Source organism: Mus pahari, chromosome 19, assembly GCF_900095145.1.
Source record: "Mus pahari chromosome 19, PAHARI_EIJ_v1.1, whole genome shotgun sequence".
Classification (NCBI taxonomy): Eukaryota; Metazoa; Chordata; class Mammalia; order Rodentia; family Muridae; genus Mus; species Mus pahari.
In genome coordinates this window covers 76,027,478-76,054,724 of record NC_034608.1, presented here as the reverse complement: position 1 = coordinate 76,054,724, position 27,247 = coordinate 76,027,478, and the positions used below count along the sequence as shown (strand labels likewise).

The following is a 27,247-nucleotide window of genomic DNA, read 5'->3' as shown; positions in this document are numbered from 1 at the left end:
AGTGGAAAGAGAGGATAATTTTTCTCAAACTGAGCCCACCAGTAGGCTTCTTTGTATGTCACTGACTAGAACCTGGCAACATGCCCAAACTAAGTCCAGCCACTGGCGAAGGAAATGGCATTACTGACTAGTTAGCACAGTCGTGATTGCTTTACTGGACGTAGGTATGCTACCAACCAAATAAAATTAAGACTAGATTAAGGAAGAACTTGGAATGCCCTTAGGGGACACAGAAACTGGTGTTTTCTGTGAAGATTCTGTCCTCAAAGTTGATCACATTATTTTAACCTTGATATTAAGATTCTAAATGCTATGTCTCAAAAAATAAACTTGTTTTCTTTTAAAGACATTTTGTAGCATGTATTTATTGTGTGTGTGTATGTGTGTGCCATGTTGCTGCATGGGAATCAGAGGCTTACTTGGTGACACAGTTCTGTCCATGCAGGTTAGAGGGAATGTAACTCAGGTCCTCATGCTTGGTGACAAGTGCGTTACCCACTGAGACATCTCACCAGTCCCAGTGAATTTTATTTTAATACATCTTTGAATTGCTAAGATTGTTGCCCAAGGGGAAGTAATACATGAAGGACTGCAATAGGAGTAAGAATCTCTGAAACAGGCAATGTCCTTTTGGAAGACAGTGAGTTCAGTGTAGTCGATGTGAGCTTCAACAGTAGCAGAAAGGGGGTGTTTGGAAGAAGCAGTAACCTTTTATCTACCATCATGAATTCAGACAAACGTGAGGGAAGATCTCATTTTTGTGTGTCTAAAGAATGACGATAGTGAATGGTACAGCAAGCAATTAAGAATAAATAATTTTTCATGGCCATTTGTTTAGTTTCCCAAGACAAAGCCCCACCAAACACATAAGCAACATAAATATAAACCAATCGCTAGAAAGTACCAGTAGTGCTTTAGTGAGCATGTTGGTGATGTCAGGAGCCTTCAAGTTGGAAACTTAAGTTTACTTTCTGGCTCACCTTATTCTGTAACTTTTGACAAGTTAGCCTCTGCATGCCTCATGTTTTCCTATTAAAAATAATAACCATTGGAAGAGTGCTCTGAGAATTAAGTGCATTAGAGATCTTTACACAAGTGGCATAAATTGGGTCATTAAAAGAATAGCTGACCAGATAGAGAATCAGTTAACAGTGGCTGTTTCTGTGAGAGAGAGAGAGAGAGAGAGAGAGAGAGAGAGAGAGAGAGAGAGAGAGAGTGTGTGTTTGTGTGTGTTCTTTCTGCTTGAATATGCTAAACTCTTTCATCCTAATATGAGCGAATTCCTTTCATGAGAGCATGCAAATAAGATATCAGTTACATTTCCTGTATTTCTAGTGAAAGGATATAGATCAAAGATGTGGAATAGGCTTTAATTTATAAGAGAAAACCCACTTCAGAACTTCATCCATGAGGTAGCTGGTTTTGTAGAGTTTATACATTCTTTTTTTTTTTTTAAACTAACTTCTTTTTCTTTCTTTTTCTTTTCTTTTTCTTTTCTTTTTTTAAACTTATTATATATAAGTACACTGTAGCTGTCTTCAGACACTCCAGAAGAGGGAGTCAGATCTTGTTACAGATGGTTATGAGCCACCATGTGGTCGCTGGGATTTGAACTCTGAACCTTTGGAAGAGCAGTCGGTGTTCTTACCCACTGAGCCATCTCACCAGCCCCAGTTTATAAATTCTTTAAGAAATGTATTTACTAATCTCAAAAATGAAGTCTGCCCAAAGTAAATACCAAAGTAATCTAGAACACATAGTTATCAAAAATACAAATATTGTTAAGAATGATGACTATTAGTATCTGTAACAAATGTGAATGAAAGGCAAAAAAAAATAGGCTGTATCTATAATAAGTGCAGCTAATTTGAGTGAATCACTTTAGCCAATTAAAACTCTTTGGAAAGTGGAAACATTTTCATTGCAAGTAGCAGGAAGAAGGGGCAAGCTTTTGTGGCCAGAGTTGGATTCATTAAAGAAAACCATATGGTTCTAGCATCCTTGCCAGTGAAGCACATGGCTACTCATCAGTAGGACCTTAGAATCATTCTTAGCTAGTGCAATCTTCAGATGAAGTCCGTTGCTGAGAATGATGGAGTGAACTATGAGCAGCCATGGGTTTAAGATGCCTTAATTGTAGAAATATTTTGGTACATATGCTATCTAGGATTGGAATACAGGTATTATCATTTCCCCAATATAGGTTGATAATTCTTTACTCAAAATGCTTAAAACCACATTTCAGAGTTTTTTTTATAGCTGGACTGGGGTCAGTATTTGCATTTATATAATGAAATTTTGTGGGCATAGACTCATTTAAAAACAATTTGTTTTTATACTTAACCTGAAGACAATGTATATAGTATTTACAGTGTGCCTGTGCCTTGGCTGTGACTGCCTCTGGTTAACAGGAAGCAGAGTTTCCTGATTCTGTTTCCTATTGGTTCAGAAAGGATTAGCAATTATTATATGTAACTGTTTAGATTATTTAATTTTTATACCAATAAAGACACAGGAGGCAAAAACCTGCTAGCTCAGCAAGGTAACTTTAATTTCCGAACTGTATATAAAATATCTGTTTATAAGCATGGATCCTACAGCTAAAGCTCTTTAGGAATCTCTTTCTACCCGTGTCATTCTACAGAGCTAGTCTATTTTTCTCTTGAGCTCCTCCAAACCCAAGAGGGCTCCTTATCCTTGATACAGTTTTAACTTATCTGCTGGCTGCTTCTCTTACCCTAAACTCAGAGCTTCTTCCTTAAAGAGGAAGGGGGTGGGAGGGGGTGGGAGGGGGGGGAGATATCCAAGGTCCAGTTGGCAGGCTGGACCTTGTCACTGTAGTGGGGGGTGGTCTCCAAGCCAACAAGCTAAGTCTTAGGGGCTGCATCCTTTCACCTATATGGTGGGAAGCTCAAGGCAATCCAGCTGACTTTGCCTCGGGTTACAGAACAAGGACCACCTGACCTCTCCAGAGCACCTTGCCTTAAAATAGGCAGGAATTTAACATTCTTTACCATTATCTATGGAGGCTTTTAGAGGCACACCCAAACTGTCTCTTAAGGACACGCCTAACTGCATCTGACAAACTCGCTATCTGTTTAAGTTTTTATATTTTGTTAACAATTAGGGTTTCTGTGTACAATAGTTAAATATCCTGTAACAAGGAAAGCTCTATCTGTGTGTCAATATTTGAGCTTTATAACTCAAAAATATGCTTTAAAATACTGCTTCTAAATGTCCAGCGTGTATGTAACTAACGAGTCATTTTCTCACACCCTCCCTTCCCTGATGAGACCCTTCCTTCCCAAATAGTCTTCCTCCAGCCTTCACTGTGCCTTTTGTGAGACCCACTGATGAGTCAGGCTTCCTTCCATGAACGTGAGTGGGAGGAGATTACTGGATCACAGACAACTTCTCAGTGGCTACACCAGAAGAGAAAAATGACACCTTCACCCAGCAACCTTTTACTGTCATTAATTCCTCAGTGGCACCTTGTAGGCCCCTCTTCTGTCTGCGATGAAGTAAAGTGTTAATGCCCCAATACTTTCTAAGGGGAACTATCCATCTGTCTCTATGTTTGTAATAACAGGTCATTTTTGTGTTTTTTCTTTGTTTGTTTGTTCTTTGTGGCTGGCAGATGGCTCAGATACTAAAGTTCTTGCTATGCAAGCATGGTGACCTGGGTCTGAGTTCCAGACAGTGATTTTTCAGTAGGCGTAAATATCAACCTTTTTATGTGGCTTTTGGTATAACATTCACTGATACTTCCTGTTGTATTAAAACCCTAATTTTACAAGGACATCGTGACTGTATGGCCCAAGTTGACCCTCCCATTCTGAAAATCCAAAACCTGAAGCTTTTTGAGTTCCTCTTTGCTATTATAGAGACAATTCTTTGCCATGAAATTACTTTAATATTCTCTAACATTACTTTTAGGCCTTGTGTATGCGATATGTAGAAAACATAAATGAGTCTTGTGTTTAAATTCAGATCTCACCCCAAGATATCTTCACAAATCTTTAAACAAAAAAACAACAAAAATGCCCAACAGGATTCACAGATTCATTCTGAACTATTTTTGATGAATGTTTTAGGAGTTAAACAGTGGTTCTTTCTTACTGAGTTGTTAGTTTTTGAGTCTGTAATTTTAGGCTTAGGATTATTTGTATGCAGGTAGCTTTCATTAAAAAACAGTAAGGCTGTGCTGTGTGTGACCTTTGCTACCCAGGCTTATGTTCCCTGTGGTTACACGCGCCCACCCATCCAGGAGCTACCTCAGATCCTTGGATAAACAAACACATACTGACGCTCCAGTTATTTGAAAATGCCTTTGCTAGCAATGACTAGGCATACCTCATTCTCCTCTTTCTACCCCAGGCCAAGTTGGGGAAGTGGTCAAAGGCCACTTATCTTACTTAGTTCTTACATCTCTGGTGGCTCTATCTCCCTCCAAGGATCATTCTGTTAATGAAAATTGTTTTTACACAAAGTCTGAAATCTTTATTAAGAAGGATTTTGTGGGGCTGGAGGTTGCTCACTGGGTAAGAGCACTTGCTCCTCTTATAAACACTTATAAACATATGATAAAAGGAAATCTTTTAAAAACGGAATAGTTTTGTGTCACACACAATAAATGCAGTGCTTAGAAAAGGCCAAATGTATATGTGTATGCTTTATGCATAACAAAGCTATAGTAATTTATACTATGATTAGATGTTGTTTGGAACAGGGTTTCTCTGTGTAACCCTGACTATACTGCAATTCACTCTGTTGACCCGGCTAGCCTCAAACTCAGAGATTTACTTGTGCTGGCATTAAAGGTGTGTGCCACCACCACCAGGCATGGTTTTAAACAAAATAGTGACCATGAAAGTCTTAAAAAGTGAAATAAATAATTCATCCAGTGATTCACAAAATACTTATCATTGAGGTATATGTCTTCTTAGTATGTCTTATAGTTAGGACCTTATGATCTTGCCCAGACCCCTTTCTTAGCAAGAATTAGTCACGGATTAATTCCTAAAACAGTATACTATTAAGGACATGATTAGGAGTCGTGACCTGGTACATGCTAGGCAAGCTCTACCAGTGTGATGCAGCCTTGCAACCCTGTGTTTGTGAGACAGAATGCCCAGCCTTTGAACACTGCTTCATGATGAGCTATGATAAGCATGTCTCACCACACCTAATTAGTAACATCTTTTAAAACATTTTAAGTTACTAATATTTAGCATTATGATTTAAAGATGAGTTTAAAACTTTAATTCATTTAAAATTATAACTATAAAATGTATTTTGACATTAATGAAAAATGTATTTTTATTTTTAAAAATAAAAATGTATTTTATTTTAAAATAAACTTAATGAGAAGAGTGGCATTGATTTACATTTATGAAATATCTCTTTGTTTTCCTTAGTAGAGGGCAGATTCTAAAATGTGTTTATTTATTTTAAAGATTTATTTCATTTATATGAGTACACTGTCACAGTCTTTAAGAGGGCATCAGATCCCATTACAGATGGTTGTGAGTCACCATGTGGTTGCTGGGAATTGAACTCAGGACCTCTGGAAGAGCAGTTAGTGCTCTTAACCACTGAGCCACCTCTCCAGACCTAAAATGTGTTTATTTTATTATGACATGTTAGAAAATCCATCTCAGAAAGTACATAGTTAGAAAAGAATATAATTTAATAGCTTCTAGTAAGCCAGTGTGGATATTCTTTGATATTATACTAGAACTTAGCAAGTATTAATTTCTTTTTTACAGTGTTAGAACCATAATGACTATGCTCTGTAAGATTTAATCCATTTGTCTGTCTTGTACTTTTAATGGATCTTTTATTCACGTGGGTGTCACAGAATCACACATGAGAAATCTGGATAATGTATTCATTGATAAATTGTTTTACTATTATAGCTATGACAAAATACTATAGACTCAGTCCCTTAAACTACAAATTTATCTTCTCATCTTTCTGGGGCTCCAGATTGAGTTCTTGTGAGTCTTGGTTTGTAGATGACTATTTCTCTTACTGTGTCTTTGAGTTATTTTTTCTCTCAGTGTATTTATGTCATAAGAGACCAGGCACACTTCATTAGAACTTAAAGTAATGACTTTGTTTAGCCCTAATTACTCTTTTAAAGGGTAATTTGGATCTTATGACCAAAACCGTCACTTTCTAAGATAAGAGGTAAAGACTTTAAGATACAGATTTGGGGAGCACACAATTTAGCCCTAACAGTTGATTTCCGTACATCTTCATGTGCACAGTGAAGAAGACACAAGTGTGCAGAGGAAGTCTTGAAATTCTCTGGATCATGGGTTCAGTCTTTATTTATTTATTTATTTATTTATTTATTTATTTATTTTTACCTAACAGTGAATCTGTTATTGCCAACACATACTACCATTTGTTTTGCTTGAAGAGGCAGGTTTACTTGATTATGCCTTTGAGAATCTGAGTTCTAAACAAGTATAGTTGGTGTTCTTTCAGAAAGTGGGATTTGTGAAAGTAAGTTCACTTTCCAACTCAAACATTAGCTCAGTTACTGCAAGAGCAGGAAGGGTGAACAAAAGGTTCTAGTTTTCTGTTTCTATACACAAAATATTAAATAGAGCCTGTAACCAAGAGTTGTGATTCAATAAAGTGAGTATTATATATTGGTATGTCAAAGGCTTTGTGTTTTTACAAGGACACAGTTGTGAGAAACACAAGAGTGTCTAGAACGTGTTGGTGTGACAGCTTTGGTTTGCGCTAGATGGCAGCTTCTTAGTACTCTTGTATTAACTATGCAAAGGTTAATACAAAGAAAAAGTGTTCTATTTGACTGACTAATGGCCCCTCCCACACAACCCATACCTAGTTCCTGGTACCTGTAAAACTTACAGCAGGTGATGAAAGGGACTTTGTGATTGGACTGGAGATCTTCAGATGTGGAGGTTAGCCTGGAATAGCTGGGCGGTGCCAATGTAATCAATGAGGTCTTTAAAAGAGGAAGGCAGGTGGCTGGCTCAGTGTTGTTGGTAGAGAGGAAGCTGAGAGGCTGGAGTGATAAAGAAGAGGACGACTCAGGGACAAAGGAGGCCTTTAGAAGCTGGAAAAAGCAAGGACACCAATTTTGTTCTTAAAGTTACAGAAAGAATGTGTTCCAGCTGACACCTTGATCTTGGACTTTTGCTCTCTAGAACTGTAAGTGAATAAGTTTATGTTGAAGCTAGTAAATGTATCTCGATTGATTCTTATAGTAGCAATAGAATTTTGATGTGTGTCAGTATTACTGGTTTTAACTTCACAGATGTTTTGTAAGAGATCTTACTGGACCTCCTGGGTCTGGGTCTAAGGACGCCCACCTGACAACGGAATTTGTTTCAAGATAAGCCTAGAACACACTGGGTTGCTAAATAAAGTGACTTCTTAACTGTTAAAAACTACAGGCAAGGCTTTTATGTGTAAAAATATCCCAACTCTCTTGCTTATATGCACAAGGTTGGAGAGAATTACATGAAAATGGCTTTTATTTTGGTCTTGGAATTTGACTACTTTTTTCTTTATGCTTTTCGGTAATTTTTAAAATAGTAACAATTTAGCTAAGGAATTATAGAACTGACCTTGGACTTGTGTGTTTGCTTCTTAAGTTAGCTCCTGGGATCTTCTAGAGCCTCATCTTACTGGTGGGTGCTGCGGCCCTTTGTCCCTTCGTCTGCAGCTGTCCACATTGCTGCGCAGCGGCTGCTTTCCTCACCTTATTTGTGCTGTCCGTCGCCCCTCCCTCTGTGCAGCTTCTTTCTCTGCAACAGGGCCCGAGTTGGCCCTCCTGTTTGTAAGCTGTTGATGTTTTCTGCACATAGTTCTTTTAGGGCTGATACATTCTAACTAACTGTTTTTTTTTTTTTTTGCTTTGTTTTTGTGACAGGGTCTCTTGTCTCTTATCTCTATGTAGCTGAGGCTGGCCTTAAGCTCCTGATCCTCATATTTCCAAACTTTGTGGACAACCATATATGTTGATGATTTGATCTTTTCCTTACACTATCTGATATTGGTGTACATGTAAAAGGAGTTCATTAATGCAGCTTTGTTAGATAGCTCTCTATTTAGTATATTAGCTGCTTATATTTTATTGTTTTAAGAACCTTTAAAATTTTAATCAATATGAATTTATAAAAAAAGATTTGGCTTACTTAGATACTTAAAAAAATGGACAGAATCTTCAGAAGCGTAGGAGGTAGTATGTTACTTATACCAAAATGGTAGTGGCATTCAGGAGAAAAAGTGACAGACCTGAGCCTTCTGTGGGAGCAGAGCAGGGCTGGGTTATGGGGTTTCTCACACTGTCTGTCATTATCGCTTCCAAATTTCTTTATTAGAGAAATGAGGCTCCTAGAGTATTGGAGTTAAGGATATGTATCACTGCTCCTGGCTCAGATTAGGTTTTGTGGGGAGCTGGTGAGAATATGGCAGAAGAATATGGTATGGAAATGCTTTATTGTATCTGAAAAGTTTTTTTGTGGCAATTTTGGCATGGGTATCCAAAGTTTAAACTTCTGAGCCATCAAATAGATTAATTACATCCTGGGCTCATAAAAGTATTTTTTTATTCCTTTTGAGATTCAATAATGATTTGGATTACTGTGGGAAAATTTAAAATGAAGTAGAGTGTCTTATTGTGTCAGAAACAAAAAAATGCTTTTAAAAACCACTGGGAACATGTCAGAGGAACCTGAAAGAGTCCCTACTGGGCAAAGCTAAGATCAAAGGAGCCACAAAGGAAAGCATGTGGATTATTGTTCCATGTGGGAAATGGGCCCACATCTGTGCTATAAATGATACAAACTGATATAAATAAATGGAAGTGGAGAGAAAGGCATGTCTCGCTTGTGGAAGAATTCCAAATAATTGATGTAGCTTTTGCAACTTCATGGAGAAGAAGCTTAATCCCAACATCTTTCTTCCTTGAAGGTGGGACTTAATGATTAATGTTTGAAGAATAGAGTCAGGGGTAGGTAGAAATAGAAATGCTTTAGTGGGGAAACTTGGCAAATGTTGTTACTCAAATGATGAACATTAATGTCACAAATAATTTGAGATTGATATATACCCTTGAAGATGTTGTCCTTGTGTTCTTTCTGAAGATCTGTAACCCAAATAAATCTATTTTCAAGAAAAATAACAGATAAAGAATAGGAGATATTCTAAGGGATACCTGACCAGTAAAGGTCATGGAAACAAGTTAAATCTAAAAGACTAAATGCAAAAGACAATAACCAAATAAAGTATGGTATTCTCAACTGGTATCTATAATATAAAGAGGACACAAACAGAAAATCTGAAGTCTGGAGTTGGACCAATGTTAGTTTTTAATTTTGACAAATATACCATGGAAATGTAAAATATTAACAGTTTAGAAAGCAAGAAGTACTCAGGATTTCTCTATTCTGAAATAAAGTTATATAAAACTGTGAGTGAAAACATAAAAGACTAGAAAAAATACTAGGTTGATGTTAGATCCAGCGGAAACTCCACTTCCCCAAATGAACCAGATGCATGTAAGTGTGTATAGTAAAGAAAGCTGCCGATCTGATTACCCTGTGATAGGGTTAAGGTTTTTATTGTAGGTGGGGGTGGGGGGTGGGGTTGGAGGGGGAGGGAGGAGATGTGGAGGTGTTGCTCAGGAATCTAAGATACAGATTCTGAGTTAGAATCATTTTACTTGGCAGTTTTGAAGGTTAAGATTTTAGCTGTATTGTTTTACTTGTCGTTTACCAGTCATTGGTGGGACTGTTCTACTCAGGGAGATGTTTGGGACATCTAAAGTCAAATCGGGCAACAGAAACTCACAAGTCTTGCGTTGGAAATCTTTGGTAAAGGCTGGTTTAGACATTTTTAATAATTTTATCTTTACGTTTCATTAAATGCCTTTGTTGCTATGTGAGTGCGAGTGTAGATGCTCGTGGCTGCCAGAAGTGTGTGGTCCCTACAGCATTTATCATGGCTAAGTCCCCTTTCTCTGCTTTCCACCACAGACTGTCTTTAATCAGCCCTTTGTAGTAGGTGGTGTCTTTTAGGGTCACTATTGTCATGATGAAACATGATGATCAAAAGCCACTTGGGATGAAAGTGTTTATTTCACTCACAGTTTTATATAACAGTTGATCATCAAAAGCAGGGAGGACAGGAACTCAGGCAGGGCAGGAGCCTGGAGGCAGGGGCTGCTGCAGAGGCCATGGAGGAGTGCTGCCTTCTGGCTTGTTTGCTCACCTTGATTTCTTAGAGAACCAGGGATGCTACCATCCACAATGGGTTGAGCCCTTCTACACTAATCAAGAAAATACCCTACAGGCTTGCCTACAGCCTACATTTTTTTTTTTTTTTCAGGTGTCAAATAGACGTAAAATTAGATGGCACAATGTCCCAGACTATTTCTCTAGGATTCCTAGGCCTGAGGCTTTGCCCTAAAATGACTCTAGTGACTATATTTAATGACTGCCTGCTGGAGAAAAGTCCAGGGGCTTTTAAATGGTCTACTCAGAATTATTTTTAGAATAAATGATTCCAGAGTTCATCTGGTACTTATTCTGAGCAAGGTCATGTTCTTCATGCATTTGATAGCCTTCACTCTGTTGCCAGTTCCCTTGTAAACATTTTCTGCACCTGAATTCCCCAGGCTATTCATTCAGAGCACCCTTCTTATTAGAAACAGGACTGTCCAAAATCGTGCCTTAATGTAAATAAGGCGATGCATATAGGAAAAATTATACACCTTAAATTTATGCAGTGTTGTGATTTGTAATGTCTTAAATGTACTAGGAAATGATATTGTACTAGATCATGATATTGATTTGTTGATGGTGCCTACCTGGACAAAAATGAGGTCGAAGTATCAATGAAACCCTAAAAACCCTGAATTGGTATCACTGGAAAGAAGTGAACTTGCTTTTATTATACTCCAGGACCTGGCTGTTGTACCTAAAATCCCATCTGCAAATGTTGCCTTAGCCCTTGCAAAAACAGTCCAGAGAAACCTAAGTCACTGAGTCCTGTGATGTGTGTGTGTGTGTGTGTGTGTGTGTGTGTGTGTGTTTCTCTCTACTCTCTCAGTTGAGTGTGATGGAGTGAGCAAAACAAACTTAACTTTTCCCCAGTGAGTACAACCACTTACTTGAAATGGTATATACTGTTACACTAAAGGAATTTAGTATTGTATTGAAATGCGCTTTAGATGTTAATAGAATTAGGTATTTATGATACATTCCTAACTTTGACACTTGAATTGTGTCATAAGACACTTAGGGGATGCATAAAACATGATTATACAGCTTTCTTTGTCATTACACAGCAAACATCTTGTAGCCCACCCCTAAAGAAACAAAGCCTAGCCTATTCCAGAGATCCTCAGGCGAGCTGTCTGCTTACCTGTCCCTGTCCCAGGCGTAGCGTCTTTCACTAGTCACTTTTCTGGCTTCACTTTGTGATTTGATCACTGGAATATATACATCCTTAAGAGCAGGACTTAATATTGCCTGTTTTTGAAAGATAAAAATGGAGTAATTTGTTCCATATGCCTTTCTCTCTTTCCTATGCTATGGTTTCCCAAACCATCCATGTGAGATGGTAGTAGCTACTGGTGATTTTACTCCACGTAATGAAATCATCCTTTTTCTAAATTTACTATAATTCTCTATTTTATTTTTGATAGATCTTTATGGTTTTGGTGTTAAAATCAGTGTTACTTTCAGAGGCATGCCTTCATTTGTCCTACTTCCTGGATTATAAGTAACTTTTTGCCATAGGTGTGGTTCAAGGCTGATTGCTTCAGGGATGTATCAGAGTTTCCATTGATGAACTTTCACCAAACCACTTGACATGCAAGACATGTAGTTTATTATAAATTGTAATTGTAATTTGAATTTTCTTGGTGATCAAAGAGCTTAAAGATCTTTTTTATATATGGTAGTTATTTGGGATTCCTTTGAAGTACATAACAGGTTATTTGCCCCCCCCCCTTTTTTTTATTCTACTGTCCTGTCTTAGAGGTTTTTATCTATAAACTCTTTAATGGGTAAAATGTGTTATAAATATTTTCTACTCCATGGGTTGCATTTCCTTGTTCAAGTGGGCATTTTCAGAACTGATGTTCTTTTCTTTTTATTTTTTTAAAAAAGATTTATTTATTTATATGTAAGTGTACTGTAGCTGTCTTCAGAGACTCCAGAAGTGGGTATCAGATCTCATTATGGATGGTTGTGAGCCACCATGTGATTGCTGGGATTTGAAATCAGGACCTTCAGAAAAGCAGTTAGTGTTCTTCACCGCTGAGCCATCTCTCTAGCCCAGGAACAGATGTTCTTAATTGTAATTTTGTCCTATGTGATTTTTTTTTTCCCTATATAGTTCATACTCTTGTATTTTGAGAAAAATGTTTGTACTTACAAGTCATAAAGATATTCCTCCTGTATTATTTTAAAAAGAACTTTGTTTACCTTTTTGACCTAAATGATAGTGTACATGTATATTTAGGATATATGTATGTGTGCATTTATTTATTTTAACATGGAAATAGACAGTTGCCTTAGTATGTTCTAAAACCAATTTTACAACACCCACTCTTATGTCATGCTTCCTTGTAGATGAAGGGCCCATACGTAGAAGGAAGTCTTTCCAGACTCTTTTCTGTCCTATTGGCTTATTTTCCCCCTCATAATGGATATTTGTGTCATCATCTTCTCTTAGTTTTGTTCTTTTCCTGTCTTTTCTTTCTCCTCAACCTTCTTACTGTTTTTTCCCTCCTTCCCATACTAATTTGTGTCATCATAGATTTAATAATTATTCTTTCTGACAAGTCTGCGTCTTTTTGTTTTTCTCATATGTATTTCTGCTTTGTTGACTTGGTTTTATCTTCTATTTTCTGTAATTATTTTTTTCTGTAATTATTTTTAAAATGGTAATTAATGGTTACCTTTTTAACTTTCTCTTTCAATTGACTACATTTAAGGCTATAGATACTATTATATTTTTAATGTCATCATTAACTATCATCATCGTCATTTTTAACTTCTGCGGTGGTATTTACCTTAAGCTGTGGGTTATTTAGAAGTATAATTCATAATTTTTTAACATACAGGAGAACTTCTGGTTGTATTTCTAATTAATCTTATATTAGTATTGCATTATAATCAGTATAGGCATGTAATTTCAGTGTGTTCAACTTGCATTGTCACTTAGGAAAAATGAGGGTTTTTTTTTTAAGTATTCAATACTTGACATGAGAGCAAGAGAGAGAATCTTTGTATGTGTCTTAGTCTGTTGACATCATCTGTTTTCTTTCTAATATTCTTTTTTAAAAATTATTTTATTAGATATTTTCTTTATTTACATTTCAAATGCTATCCCGAATGTCCCCTATACCCTCCCCCCACCCTGCTCCCCTACCCACCCACTCCCACTTCTTGGCCCCTGTGTTCTCCTGTATGTACTGGGGCATATAAAGTTTGCAAGACCAAGGGGCCTCTCTTCCCAATGATGGCTGACTAGGCCATCTTCTGCTATATATGCAGCTAGAGACATGAGCTCTGGGGTTACTGATTAGTTCATATTGTTGTTGTTCCACCTATAGGGTTACACACCCATTCAGTTCCTTGGGTAATTTCTCTAGCTCCTCCATTCTTTCTTATATTCTTGTTTCTGTTAAGTGCGTGGTAGGCTGTGTTTCAGTGTGGTCTTTAACTCAGGATCTTCTTACGTCATCTGGAATACTAGTTGCAGACCTACATTGTAATTTCCCTGGCTAGTGCTTATCTTTCAGTTGAAGAATTTAATCCATTTACATTTAACTAAGTATCCTTAGTTGAGGACTGTCGTGGTTATAAACCTGAGAAGACAGAACTTAAATTGAGGTATTGTCGTTTGGTATTTTAATCCTGTGATATGTTATTTGGCTAACCAGGAAGCCATATTAAGCTGTAAGACTTTCTGAGGTAGAACTGTTGTAGAACTGTTTTGTAATTCAGTTTACCTCTCAGTGTTTGTCCGTTTAGAGTGGTGTAACTTGGCAGCCATTGGTGTAGCTTTAATGTGGCTCTCTGGAAGCTTTGCTGTGTGTGTCCTTCCCTTGTTGACTTTCTCTTAGGGAAGAGGACTAACTGTTAATGAAAGCTTAGTGCCCAGTGTGTATGGATTACAGGCTGTTGATAACCTGATGCTTTTAGTAGCAATTGGTTTAGTTTAAGAAGTGAAGGACACTTCTTATCAATGCTTGTTTCACACAAGTGGCTTTAATTTATAAAATTAAAAATAGAATTTTTTTCTTATAGAAACTTCTAAAGTATAGAAAAGGGTACTATGGTTGGTGGCTTAATCCTTGGGAGCACTTAGTAGACACGGAAGGGCCCATGGCTCCAGCTGCATATGTAGCATAGGATGGCCTTGTCTGGCATCAATGGGAGAGGAGGCCCTTGGTCTTGTGGAGGCTCAATTCCCCCCCCCCCCCCATCGTAGGGGAATGGCAGGGTAGTGAAGTGGGAGTAGGTAGGTGGGGGAGCACTCTCATAGAGGCAGGCAGGGGGAGAGGGAATAGGATGGGGGCTTGTGGAGGGGAAACTGGGAAAAGGGGATAACACTTGAAATGTAAATAAAGTAACCAATAAAAGAAAAGGGTACTGTGGTTATGCCATAGCTCTTTTATCTAGAGGTGAGTTTTCCCCATCTACATTGGCATGGCAACTGGTGCTACCATTAGTCACACCTTGTTTAGGCAGCCACATTGTTGAGGTTTCATGTGTGTAGTTTCTGTCTTTAGAAGACACAATCTCACAGCAGATTTCTTGGGTTTTATGGCATTTGTTGCTCAGTTTGGGTTTTCTGATTTAATTCCTGAGTTGGTTAACATTTTTTCTCTTTCTATCATTTTTGTAACTTGTTGGTCAAGCCTAATGACAAACTTTTGATTGTCTCTTTAAATATGCCTTTAAAACATGGTAGCTTTCTTGGATCATTAGTGTTGTATAGGACCAGCAAGCTGGCCCATCATGATATCACGATATAAAAAGAGTCTGCATATCCTGACTTCCATATGAGGTTGGAATCGAGGATTGTGATTGGCTAGGGAGAGGCTTCCAAGGCCTGTGTGTGCTGTCTACCCCTTCAGTGGTTTTGGTTCTTCAGAGGTTCTCCCTTGAGACTTTCATGCATGCCTTGCTTACACAGGTTCTAGGCTTTATCTTTTCTCCCCCTTCCCTTCCACCACACCCCTAATTGTAAGGCATGGTAATTACCTGGTCACAGTCCTTCTGCTCTCCCTCCAGTGTACCTTGTCCTTTTCTAAAGTGTCTGCCCAGGCAAGCTTCTAAGACTTTCCCAGGTATGACTGTTGCAGAACTGTTTTGTAACTCAGTTTACTGTGTGCTTTACGTCTTAGACCTCTCAGTGTTTGTCTGTTTAGAGTGGTGTAAGTTGGCAGCCTTTAGTGTAGCTTTAATGTAGCTCTCTGGAAGCTTTGCTGTGTGTGTCCTTCCCTCATTGACTTTCTCTTAGGGAAGAGGACTAACTGTAAATGAAAGCTTAGTTCCCGGTGCGTCCAAATATAAATCTGAACAGAAAGTTCTGCCTGTGGATCCTATTATGCATGAACAATTTGCTTTTGAAATAAAAAAAAGAACACTTCACATTATTATTATAATAAAAATAATATATTTGTTTTAAAAATTATAATGAAGAGCTCTGGATGCTACCCAGTGGTAGAGCATGCTTGGCATGCAGGGAGCCTTGGGTTCAATGTCCACATCTTTCCCTCACCTGATCTGGTGTGTAACTGTGTAACAAGTACTGAGGGAAAACTCCCTTTACTCTTCTGCCTCATTGCTCATACCAGCTGTTCAACTTGATATTTCATACTAAAATTACCTCTCCGAATACCAGCACAATAATATATATTATATGCACATATTTTTTATCTTGAAGGATAAATCACTATTGCTACAAAATTTCCTTGGCATTGTTAGCATTTCATAGGTATGATATGCTCCCTGCTCCTGTGCTTTTCATTCCTTATGAGCAAGGTCAGAGAGTGTGCCCAGATACTGGCCCTTTGTAGGGAGGCTTCTCATGTTACAGTATGTAAGAACATAGTCTCATTCAAATGAAATGACTTATCAGTGTTTTACAGTGTATATTTGTTAGAAATGTCTAAATGGTCATAAAATATACCAGAGAACAGCAAGTGACCAAATTAACATGAAGCTAATTTGGTAAAATTGACTTTGTCGAAGCTTTTCTTGCTTGAAATACAGTTTTCCAACAGAACTTGAAAAACTTTTTTAATTTTAATTCTGGTTTGTATTCTTTTCCTAGTCCTCACTTTGAGATTCTACATGGACTTTTGTAACAAGCTCTGTTTGAGTTTGAAGATTTTTGAAATCTAGAAACCTATTTAACTTATGATCTTGGGAGAAAAAAGACTCCAGATAATTGAAAATAGACGAGGCTAATTGAGTAGACTTTCTCCATTTATTACCTGTCTTTTCTTTCTTCACCTTCAGTTTTCAGATGCACACAGAGTGGGAGTGGACCTTAGAGGTTGTCTCATTCAAGACTGAAGAAAACACGGTTTATAGATCTTTGCCCAAGTTCTATAGTATTTTCTGTGGTGGACGTCACCTGTTTAGTGTACTGCATAAAAGTCATTTTAGAAGACTGTTCCAGTCAGAGGACTCAGAAGAGTCTGTAAAAATTGAATTCCTATCACATATGAACACTAGTTATGTTAGGAATAACCATTTTAAAAACAAAAAGTTACATTTTTAAACTTAAAATATTTTAGCAAAGATGGGAGTAGCTAACTTTGATATACTTTTCTACTCAGTCTTTCTTAAGCACACAGTCTCTGCAAGATTGAAAACAGCAAAATAGAAAGTCTATATAATAAATCTTTTGCATAATTCAAAACAAGTAGTGTACTGATAAGTTTCCACCTTTCTCCTAAATTAGAATGTCTCCTAGCTGTTGTTTGAAGGAAAGAAAAATGCTGCTGGAGGAGGGGCTTGGTAAATGAGATAAAATGCCATTCAACTCAGTGACTCAGGTTTTAAATTCTCCATAAAAGGTTGAGGATTAAAAGACAGTAAGAACAGTCTTAAAACTAATACTATGGAGAAACGTGTTGGTATGTTTTAGGTTTTCACTGTTATGACTCATACAAATTTACTGCATAAATTAGTACATTTATAAAACATACTTTTTAGTGTTGACTTTTCTGCATTAGACATGAAAAGCATCATTCTCTGAATCTAGAACTACCTTTTTCTGTCTTATATTTTCTTAAATTAAAAATAAATGTTTCTACTGCCTTACTATTGAAACTACGTTGTGAGCACTTTAAATTTCTCAAACCAGTTTCGTCTGTTATACTTGGCGCTTAGTCATCGGTGGCGTACACAGCAGGACCTGATTAAGAAGGCTGTGCTGCCTCTAAGCCGGGCTAGATTGTAGCCACTAGCAACCAGGCTGCAATAATTTCCCTTTGATGACATCATCCACTGTGGAAGAACCCAGTTGCTTCAACCTGTCGAACTATGCAGTTCTAACCTCATCAAATATGGCATCTTCCTTGCTTGCTATAGCAGGGGAAGGAAAAATGCCAGTCTTTTTAATCTAGCAAGCTACTCGATCTTTTTTTTTTTTTTTCTTTTAAAAAATTCTGGTCATGGATGCGTCTTCTGATCCCTATTTGCCTTATGACGGGGGAGGAGACAGTATTCCCTTGAGAGAATTACATAAAAGAGGTAACGCCATCCCCTTGCTCGGAATCCTCTGTTGGTATGTTGTGCATGAGGCTGGGCGGTTCTGGGAACAGGCGGGCCGTTGTCCTCAGTGCTGCAGTGTGCTGCTTACTCGCCCTGCCTTGTTGGTATGGGAGAATGCAACCTTCCCAGCAGGCTGGGGCCCTCCCTGATTGTTTGCTCTGTGGCGATTAGCAGTGCTTCAGATCACATTGGGCTCCGACTCCATCTTCTGTGGGAAAAGCTTTCTGTTTAACTCCGAAAAATAAGCTGCTTTTCCAGCTAGCTAAAGTCCTGTGGTCGGTTGGCACCTGCAAAGTGATGTTTTAATTGCTGTGGAAACTTAAATTTTCTTTAGTTTACACAGTGAAATCAAGTGCCCATATACCATTCTGTTTTGACTGCTGCCAATTACCATGTAGACTTTGTATCATAGAGTAATAGTGAAAGCTCTTAGCTGCATTTTATAACATTTACAAAGTAAAGAACAATTCTTTTGGCTTAACATTTTTTTAATGTAATGTCTTAGCTAATTTACATACTATATTGTATCCCATAGGCATCTTGTACAACTTGATAGGATAAAATAATGTAGGTTTCGTTTTTATACATTTTGCAGAATGTAAGTCCCTAGAGAACAGATGAGCAGCCAGTGTAATGGTGTAAATCTTTTGGCAGGCTCTGTCTTGGTCTTCTTAAAACTAATTAGCTGTTTGTTAATTAAACTGCTCTTTTGGTAATTTTCTTAAATTGATTATTTTAAAAAAAATGGTTGGCATTTGTTGTTCTAGAAATAAACTAACTTAAAGAAACATTCTATAGCTAGATGACTTCATATATGAGTCATATTATTTGCTGATGTTATAAACTTCATGGTTTAATCACAACTAAATGAGGAAAATTTAAAATACATTTTGTATCCTGATAATTTAAATTGTATGGAATTTAGGAATTATAATGCATTCAACAGATACTGACTGGTTATGTTGCAAACTGCAAAGCAATAATTGGATTCTAAACAGTTGCACCATTACTCTGTAGAATTCTGCTTAGTAAAAGGTTTCTCTTTATATTTTGAGAAAAACTATTTAAGATCATGTCCCATGTATTGTGCTTTCCTTTATGAATTGCATATGTGTATATGTATAAATTAGGATTTAGTAAAAAAAAATAAATAAAAGAAATTATTCTTTGTACTTTTAGAATATTTCTTCTAACATTATAAAAGTATAAAAAGTACAAAAAATAATTTCTCCTAATGATGTTCTAATATACGTGTGTGTGTGTGTGTGTGTGTGTGTGTGTGTGTGTGTGTCTAAAAGTATAAGGAATAATTTCTCCTAAATTTTTACTCCCTGGATTGTTTTTTCCTTTTCCTGGTGAGTTTCCCTGTGTTTCTGTCATCCATTTCCTGGTAATATTTGTATTGAACAGTGATTATTCAAATGTTACATTATTTGCTAATATGGGAAATGGCAAAGCCAGGCAGACCATACTTTCTGTGAGTGAAAACAACATCCGATTGTTGGTACTGATTAACTAGAAGGGTTGGGCAGCACTGTGTGATAGTCTTTGGCAGTACAAATTTATAGACTGCCTGTGTAAAACGTACAAGAAATAAGAAATGTCATAACTTATGTGAAACTACACGTACAGATTACCAAGAGAGAAATTGAAAAAAAAAATTTCTGTTACGTTTTTTTAAATAATTCCCTGGAATCATCTTGGAGGCCTAGCCGACTGTCAGAAGCTCAGACATGGTCCTGATTCTGATGAGACCTTCTCTGTTAATACAAGTGGTGGTTTTTGGAAGCACTGCGTGTTTGTTCAGTTATTTGCCTTACTTGACTGTCCCGTATCATTAAGAACATAGGGTAGTGTCCTAGTCTCTATGTGTGAGAAAGCATTTGTTCTCCATAATTTATGACCCTTTGAAGCCATAGGTCAGCACAAAGGAACTGGTGATATGGATATAGGAAAAATAGCTTAAATCAAGAAAAGTGCATCAGCTTCCCTGTGAAGACAACATGCAGTCATTAGAAATAGATCTTCAGGCTGGTAAGGGAAAGAGGTGAAATTCAAAGTGTAAAGTTGTAAAGGAGAGTAAAGCTGGGGTAGGGTTAGCTCTGTGGGTAATCAGGCTTAATCGCCACTTTTCAAGGTGGGATGCTAAAAAATTAAGCTTTTTACTTTAGTGCATAATATAGCAGCTGAAAGAGCAAGTAGACTCAAAATTGAAGTCATTAATATATTACTTATTAGAAGTTAAAATCATATTTTAGAAATAGCCTTCTTTGGGAGTAAACTTGGTATTTAGAAACGACCAAGTTCTCATAGTCTGTCTCTTCCTTTTTTTTTTAATCAGGAAGAAAAGAAAAAAAAAAAACCAAAAACAAACAAACCGTGATACCGCACTGCTGGTTTCATTCTCCTGTTGGCTTTCTTTGTGAAGGTGCAGTAGTTTGGGGGTTGAGTTCTTTTCATCTGCTAATCCCTTTGCATGGTTTTGGTTTTAAAGAAATGTTTTTCTTATATTTATTCATTTGTGTGTTACTTGGGTGTCACATGACAAGCATATTGTGGCACTTATAGAAATTAGTTCCTGTCCTTCAGTCATGTGGGTCCTGGGAGTTAAACTCTGGTCATCAGGCTTGGTACAGACCCTAGACTTGCCTTTTTTTTGATGGACCTAGAAGGAACAGGTTTAATATTTCATTTATTCCAGGTAAAAAGTCTTTAAACATTATATGACTACCTGTTGTTTTATTTGAAGTACTTATGAAACTCTTGTGTTTATAGAAATCATAACTAGGTACTATGGAGAGTAATAGAGTAATGGCAGCTACAGGAGTAATACTAATAGCTAAAATTGAATAGAATTGATTGGCATAAATTGACCCTTGTCATCATTTGATCATTTTCTCACTGTGTACAAGCCTCAAACGACCTGTGCTTCAGTCTGCTGGGCTTCAGGCTTCTGATGTGGAAACAAACCATGGAGGATGCTAGTCTCCTGAAGCTGCTGGTAGACTGAGGCTTCCAGGGCCCCTTAGGAGAGGAAGAGAGAGACAGCTCTTCTTTTGGCAGGTGGTACTAAGTAGGCCATTTTTCAGTGAACAGGGGACTTTGCCAGGCATCTGTGGTGGAGAAAATAGAATAAATGCAGTGTCAGGGAGTACAGAGCTGGCCAGAGAATGATTAGCTTTGTTGCATCATGTCTATCAGCAAGTTTTATTGTGAGTAGTAAAGGCAACAGTGAAGTCGATTATTTAAATCTTTTTCCTACCCTATCATGTGGATGCATTTTTCTTTCCTCCTGAAATCGTAGTAGCTCCCCACTTGTACAAATCCAGATGTTAAATATATTCTTGTTGTTAAAAGGATATCCTATAGGCTTCTGATTAAAAAAATAAAAAATTATTTGATATTACTAATGCTTGTTTTACAGTATTATTTGTCTTCATGCACTGTTATAAAACAGATCTGTTGTCAAATTTATACTTCCCATTATATTAACATTTTTAATAAAAATTCTAAGCATTATATTAGCTCTAGCTCTGTTTTCTAAACAGACACTTTACTATGATTTAGTTTAAATCATCTTATGGCTTATCCTACATCAGAAATTCTTTGTATATTCAAATCTCAGGATATTAGCACACCTCTTACCACATTTACTAAATTTGTAATGTTGATTTTTTTTTTCTTGCATCAAGTTTTGTGCCTACATAGGACACTAGTGACCTAAATTGTACTTTACAATTTTGTTTTTGGTTTTTAATTACTGTGTTTAATATGTAGAGAGTTTTTGTCCTATGTGTATGTGTCCATGTGCATGAGTGTGCGTTTATTCCTTTATAACTCAGACCAAAACAAAATGTACTTTAACTTCTTTTTTTGCAAATTGTTTTGATGCTGTATCTGCATCATTGTATATGCAGAGATCAGAAGTGAAGTTTGAACCTGCATTCAGGATGCATAGGAACTTGTATCTACCGTGTCTAAGGCTATTATAATTATATCTAATTATATTGAGGTGACAACAGAACAGAAAGCTAAACAGTACATTGAAGTAGGCAGTGGGCTCAGCAGTGGTACTGGTCAATTGCATGCCTTCTTTGGGATTCTGTATTAGCTTCTTGGTCTTTGTGGTTTAAGTAGTTAAATGTGACTGGATGACTGAACGATTTTTCAGAGTGTATACTATTATATTTCATTTATACTGTCATTGATCTAGCCATTATCAACTGATCACTTACTAACTGCAGAACTTTATATTTGACAACCTCCACTCCTGCCCCTTTTTGTGTTTTCAAGCAGTTTTAGGTGGTCCGGGCTGCAACCTTGAAATGTAGTTGAAGATGATCTTGTTTTTCTGATCTTCCTGCTTCTACCTCCCAAGTGCTGGGATTAGATTTGGTACATACTAGGTAAATAGCTACCAGATGAGCCACCTCGGCAACTCTTGCCTTTTTAATTCACCCGGACTCTGGGACTTGTGTTACCAACCTACAGCATCTACCCTTCTCCCTTTACCAGTATGATCATCCTTACTGCTAAGCTCCTAGAAGGGAAAGCATACGTGGCTGCATCTGTCGCTCTCAAGACAGGCATAACATGAGTCAGGAGACTGTTACACATGGGTTTCTAGCTCCTCCTATAGTGTTCAGTGTGTACTTAAGCTTATCTGCAGTGATAGCCGTGTCACTGGAAATGGCAAGTTCACCCTGGTGTCTTTGGAACTTGGCCTGGAGGTAATAAATGACAATCTCATTAAGCAGTGTTATGCCTGTTCTATATGAAAATAGGTGTTTGGGGCTGGTGAGATGGCTCAGTGGGTAAGAGCACCCAATCGCTCTTCCGAAGGTCCAGAGTTCAAATCCCAGCAACCACATGGTGGCTCATAACCATCCATAACAAGATCTGACGTCCTCTTCTGGAATGTCTGAAGATAGCTACAGTGTACTTACATATAATAAATAAATAAATCTTTAAAAAAAAGAAAAGAAAATAGGTGTTTGAGTGTTTGTCTGTGAGAAGAACGTTAGGTTGCTGTTTGTGTAACTATGGGATTTATTACTGAATCCTGTTTTCATTTAGTACAGATCATCAGCTATACGTTGAAGCTTAGTAGGAGGTACATAAAGATTTTTAATTTATGGAAAAGTAGATAATCTTGATATTTATTTTTCTCCAGCTTTGTGTCAACCTTCAGGTTTAAAATGTTGGTCAGAAAGAAATTAACTAATATTTTTAAGAGATGAAGAAAATGAAAAGTGAAAAATCACTATTTACTAAACAGTTTGATTTACTAAAGTTTGATTTTATTTAGGTACATATCTGTAAGCTGTGTCAGTGAGGAATGCTGTAGGCTACAGTCACAGGGCTTAAAAACTAGTTCTAAGTGTACACCTGGAGGTATAGTTTAGTTTGGTGAGTAAAGGTAGGCTCTCCATGGTGTAATGAGTCTGGAACACTCTGAGGGTGGAAGAGAGCTGCGCTGTTAGCATAGCAGCTTTATAGTGTGTATCCTGAGAGCAAAACACTGCCTGAGGGTGGTAATACACCATTTTCTCCTCTTTTGTTTTTGAGGTTTTTGACTTATTATTCTGAATCTACTCTTGAGACTTAACCTAAATATATATCTTCCAATCATGAAATTATGTTTTTTGACCCTATTAATACAGTGGCAGTAACTTTGGAATAAATGCATAGGTTTGGGTGTTTATTCCACTATTTACTTACATAATGGTCTTGATATTATTTCATTGTATTCTTTCTTTGTTTTTCAAATTTATAAAATAGATGATAAGTCTTGCCTTATAATGCTGTACTAAGAATCATGTTTATTGCACAATAGATAATCTTTAAGTGTTAGTAGTTTTTATTGTTTTCGGATGTGAGCTAGTTAATAGGGTTTAGTCTTTACATGGAAAAGTTACTTTAATTCTGATATGGCTCACTTGATATACTTTTCTCATTTATCACGTATCCTTTGTTGATACATCTATTTGACTAATTCAAGGTCACAAAACTCTTACATTTTCGTCTTAGGGTTTGCAGTTTTAGCTAATACTAGTTTTGGATCAAAACATTTGAGTTTTTGTTTATGTATGTGTGAGTTGGGCATCTAGTTTCATCCTTGTTCCTCAGCATCATTTGTTAAAAGCATTATTCTTGGGGCTGGAGAAATGGCTCAGTGGTTTAGAGCACTGTCTCCTCTTCCAGAGGTCCTGAATTCAGTTCCCAGAAATCACGTGATGGCTCTCAACCATCGATCTTAGGATCTGATGCCCTCTTCTGTCATTCAGGTGTACATACAGATACTCATTTACATAAAATAAATCTTTTAAAAAAAGGTTATTTTTCTCTATTAGAAATATATTTTTACTATACAACTAATCTTAAATTTTCTACCAATAAATGCATTTTATTTCTATAGTTGTCTGAGCTTTATAAAGTTCTGGGGCTATAAAAGAACAAAATGTAGCTAAAAAGTCTTCTTTGTATAGTGAATGGGAGGAGTCACTTACAAGCCAGTCTGTGTACATAGTTCATTAACTGAGTAGTTTTTCTAAGTCAAATTTTTCCGTATTTTTGATATTTGAACTGTGAAACTGTTACTAATTACATTATGATCATTTCTAAGTGATTTACCTTTGTATACATATTATTGTAATTATGATTAGTTAAAAAATTTGAGAACCCCCTCCACTACTTCTAAAGTTGAAGAACCTCTTATCTAAATGAAGATAGCTTTTTCTCCCACTCTCTTTTGCATATTATCCATGTTTGGGGTTAAGATTAATACTAAATGATTTGATCATTGATGAATGTCATAATATAATTTGATGAAGTCTTAGACACAAAATATTTAAATAGGTTAAAGTTTGTGGGTATTTTATTTCCGTTTACCTGTCAATATTGAGCTTTCTTATTACTTACTTGCTTCTAGTCTGTACACTTGCTTCTAAGCTAAGAGTCGCTGACAAAATGGACCTATGGGCTAAAAGGTTAGTAAGTAATATGTGCTGGATCGCAAAGCTAATGGGTAGCAGATCTGGAATTTGATTCTCAAACCTAACACCAAAGTGCATTAAGGTCATGGAAGTTCTTTTCTAGGCTCCTCTGAAGAAAATATTTGTCCAGATTTTCTTGGGATCCAAGTGGCAGAAGCCAGTTTACATCCTTTGGATGGCTGTTAAAATAAATTGTTTCATTTGTTGTATTTTTATGTTTGAATTTTATATAGCCAGCAGTTATTTTTTATAGACCCCTCTTCTTCCTTCTCATCCACCTCCCCCCTTCTCCCTCTTTTCTCTCACTCAGAGAGTTCAAATCCAGTACCTGGTGCTTGGCTCCAGCCCCATACTCTTCTTTTTCTCGGCTGAGGCATGTATCTGATGGATCCCATCAAGGGTTCCTACTACATAGGGTAGATGGTTTTGTTTTCTAAACATTTATGTATTTATTTATTTAATGTAAGTACACTGTAGCTGTCTTCAGATGCACCAGAAGAGTGCAATCCGATCTCATTACAGATGGTTGTGAGCCACCATGTGATTGCTAGGATTTGAACTCAGAACCTTCAGAAGAGCAGTCAGTGCTCTTAAGCACAGAGCCATCTCTCCAGCCCCAGTTTTTTATAAAAAGCTTGTGACATGTTGCCAGAAGTAAAGGGATATCAAGTGGGCAAAATCAATATGGACCTCTTGCATAAATAATACCCCTTTGATGGGGATACATTTTTATTATTTTATATTTTTAAGTTTGGAGATATATGTGATATTAGTGAATATTTAGTAGTGGGCTTTGAAAAATGGGACAAGGAAAAGTTAAAATTAATTGTAAAAGATGACTAAGAAAAATATATAATTCAGATGTTTGCAATGGTCAAGTGGTCTAAATTTTAAGTTATAGTGTATCATAGAAAATAATATTCATCAAAGTGATATGTGTACATTTAATGACATAACTTTCATAAAGTATGAATGAAAAACTCAACATTTAAACAAATATGGCCAGCTTATGAGTAAGTCTGCTCTGTGTAATTCACATCCAGGAAATGGAAACAGTTGAAGCCTATCTTTAGTCTATAACTTTCTTCTTTACTTGGTTCTCTCCTAGTCTTTGTACAGCATATCTCAAGGAATATGGCAAAATGGGGTTTCATATGGCTTCTTCCAGAAATTCTAAGCCCTTTTAAACCTCACAGACTTTTGAAATCTAGAAAATCATCTCTTGTGATCAAAAGTATTTGCTTTTATGATTTTCTCTTTTTTATGGGTTTCAGAATTCTGAATTACTTATCCTTATTTTATATGTATGTTTGCATGCATGTATGGTTGTGCACCACATGTGTGCAATGCCTGTGGAGGCCAGCAGAGACCCATCATAAACCTGGAGTTATAGATGGCTGCGAGCTCTTGTGTTGCTGCTTGGAAATGAGCCTGGGTTCTCTGCAAGAATAGCAAGTGCCTTTCACTGCTAAGCCATCTCTCCAGCTCCAATAATACTGAAATTTTATGTTCTACTCTTTTACCTAGTAATGCATATATTTGATGGTCAGTGGGAGTTTTTGGGCAGGATAAAGAAATAAGGTCATGGAACTTCATTCTTAGTTCCAAAAGGTATTCACCTACTTGTCATTAATGTCTCTACAGATAAGCAAATGAGGGCATCATTTGCATTAGAAATGACATCCTGTCAGTTTAGGTTATTAAACCAATTGTAAGAAATGTGCTGAAGGCAAAAAGGCATACTAATAAAGGAAGCAGTGGTCTGACTGCTTCTATTCTATTCTTGAAGACCTTTATTTTCCAAAGCCTATTTGTACATATCTATTTTAGAAAAAACATATTATAATTTATAAACTAACCAGCTTTTGAAATAATGTTTTAGTACAAAAGAATACCCTACATGTATGAGAACTTCAATTTGTGTTTGGGTAATAATTAAAACTTGTTTACTTTAAGACATTGAAGGGTGATGTTTATTAATTTGCTGCTTATTAAAAACTTTAATACATATGTAATTGATTTCAGTTTACCTCTTTTTGCATATGTAACTGAATCCTTATACATATCTACATGCTATGAACTGTATACAGAGATGTATTGTAGATACTTGACGTTACGATTACAAAAGTATGCCATTTAAGTTACTCCACTTACATGTGTATGCATCTCTATGATAGATTAGAGAAGACTGGAGCTTCTGTCCTTTCTTCCTCTTCTTCTTACAACTTAGTTTTTGTGTGTTATTTGGTGGAACAAAGTATATAAAATATAAAACCATTTATAGGCATTCCATAATAACGTAAATGTCTTAGTCAGGGTTTCTATTCCTGGACAAAACATCATGACCANNAAGCAAGTTGGGGAGGAAAGGATTTATTCAGCTTACACTTCCACATTACTGTTCATCACCAAGGAAGTCAGGACTGGAACTCAAGCAGGTCAGAAAGCAGGAGCTGA

At 36.8% G+C, this 27,247-nt stretch overlaps 1 protein-coding gene across 6 annotated transcripts in view; it reads left to right on the top strand.

Annotated features, from left to right (window-relative positions):
- The window catches only part of Clcn3 (chloride voltage-gated channel 3), a 73,746-nt gene that overhangs the window by 11,275 nt on the left and 35,224 nt on the right, over positions 1-27,247 (top strand). The window contains exon 1 of one of the 6 annotated variants that reach the window (XM_029531700.1): positions 7,167-7,191. The exons of 3 other annotated variants lie outside the window; for them this stretch is intronic. Coding sequence is in view for 1 of the 3 variants with exons in the window: in XM_021218624.2 (XP_021074283.1) it covers positions 17,696-17,774 (79 nt within the window). In the remaining 2 variants the exon portion in view is untranslated. 2 more of the 6 variants (XM_021218624.2, XM_029531699.1) reach the window with 2 other exon arrangements.